The following is a 1,520-nucleotide window of genomic DNA, read 5'->3' as shown; positions in this document are numbered from 1 at the left end:
TTGGTGCTTATCTATTGTTGAGTAACTGTGTAACTACTCTCCACATATGGAAATTTGGCCCAAAACCTTGAAATGACCATAATTTACATGGTGGACAGCTTTTCAACCTACCTACCAACCCTGTTCTTGTTATATACCCATAACCTTGAAGGGGCAAGTTTGATCTATTGGCAGAAATTGTTCCAACTTGCAGTACCTATCACTTAAAAACTGCAACTAATGCAACATTACTTGGTACTTATAGATTTGTGTGAATTATATATTTCTACATACTGAAATTTTTCCCATGACCTCAGAGTGATAGATAACACATACTGGAACAATTCAAATTTTCCTAACATCTAGACCCTGGCTTTACTAGTCAAACCCAAAACATTTAAGGGACAAAAATTTGTCCTTCAAGGTTTAGGGATGATATTATTTTCAGGTTTACTGTGTCCTATACATCACAAGTAAATAATTTGTTTATTTCCTATTTTATTAAATATTTAATCATTATTATGCTCACAATCCTAAAGCACATTTTATGAAATGTATAACAGATCTGGTGGATGTTTAGCCATTAATATATTTAGCTGAATGGTAGGATGATATCGACCTACCATTGAGAACAACAAAATCTCATGCAGATAAACCCTTTGCAGCAAATTTGTGTTTGAGAACATCGACTGAATCTGTATGGTCTGGCATGTTCAAAGCATCCCCTGCAGAGGATCTCATTCCATCTCTTTGTCCAGTGGGTACATCATAATTGGGTCCATTACTCTAACAATTTTTTCACTAGATAATTACTCAGTGTTAAATGCAATGTGCCTGCCAAAGGTACAAAAATATGACGAGAGGGATTTAGGGTTTTAGAGTACCAGTGCCACGGCATCTCTAGCTGCCAATGCAACGATGTCAGCATAGGAAACAACTTTGGGATAGATTCTTTCAAGTTGTTTCTTGGAATTTTCTATGACATCAAAGCCCCACAATCCAAAATGGCTCGGCGTCTTCCCTTCAACATTGGGCCCAACAATAAGGATTGATGCATCGCAATCCTGAAATGTCCAAATAAAACACCCAAACACATATATATAATTAAGCCCAGTAGTACCATTCAAGGCATAAATTGTCACGACAGGTCACTTGATCGATTCCAGGGAAGTTCGATTTTTTAGGGAAATCACCCAAAATGTTCTCTTCCACAAAACAAGTATACATAATTAACAGCAAAATGGGGATACCTAGATGAAATAGCCATGATATTTTAAACGCAAAAGAGCTACTTCAAGAGTTGGATCGGCTTGGATACTCTGCTGCACGGTTGAGTGCACGACAGACTCTATTGTGGGACAATTCAAAGAGTAAAATCTTGTTTGTAAGCTACCCTCACTAAGACTCGAACCCAAGACTAAGCCAATACTAATCATGACCCCAAGCTCTATAATCCCAAACCTACTTGGCTCCCATCACACTTCATTGTCCTTGTGGCTTTCGACAAAGAATGAATTTCTTTAGTCACTAGAGGTGAAACT

General features: G+C 37.6%; 1 protein-coding gene across 1 annotated transcript; it reads right to left on the bottom strand.

Moving 5' to 3' along the window:
- Window positions 1–621: 621 nt before the first annotated feature.
- On the bottom strand, window positions 622–1,246 carry LOC149139214 (cationic peroxidase 2-like). The gene is made up of 3 exons (XM_089450644.1): window positions 1,205–1,246; window positions 864–1,043; window positions 622–765 (listed from the first exon to the last, which is right to left on the bottom strand). Exons 1-3 carry the CDS (start codon window positions 1,244–1,246, stop codon window positions 622–624), a joined length of 366 nt encoding a protein of 121 aa, XP_089306770.1.
- Between the last annotated feature and the right edge of the window lie 274 nt (window positions 1,247–1,520).

The sequence above is a fragment of the Pinus tabuliformis genome, chromosome X (genome assembly GCF_031772625.1).
Source record: "Pinus tabuliformis cultivar Carrire ecotype Pingquan chromosome X, CPIR1, whole genome shotgun sequence".
Taxonomy (NCBI): Eukaryota; Viridiplantae; Streptophyta; class Pinopsida; order Pinales; family Pinaceae; genus Pinus; species Pinus tabuliformis.
The sequence above is the reverse complement of the archived record's forward strand: the minus strand, read 5'-3'. Positions and strand labels throughout refer to the sequence as shown.

Bases quoted from the DNA above. Each gene is read 5' to 3' on its own strand.
- LOC149139214 (XM_089450644.1), bottom strand. From the start codon at position 1,246: ATGGCTATTTCATCTAGGTATCCCCATTTTGCTGTTAATTAT. The intron at 1,044-1,204 runs GTATACTTGTTT...TGGACATTTCAG, and splicing joins CCCATTTTGCTGTTAATTAT to GATTGCGATGCATCAATCCT. The intron at 766-863 runs GTACTCTAAAAC...AAAAATTGTTAG, and splicing joins CTAGAGATGCCGTGGCACTG to AGTAATGGACCCAATTATGA.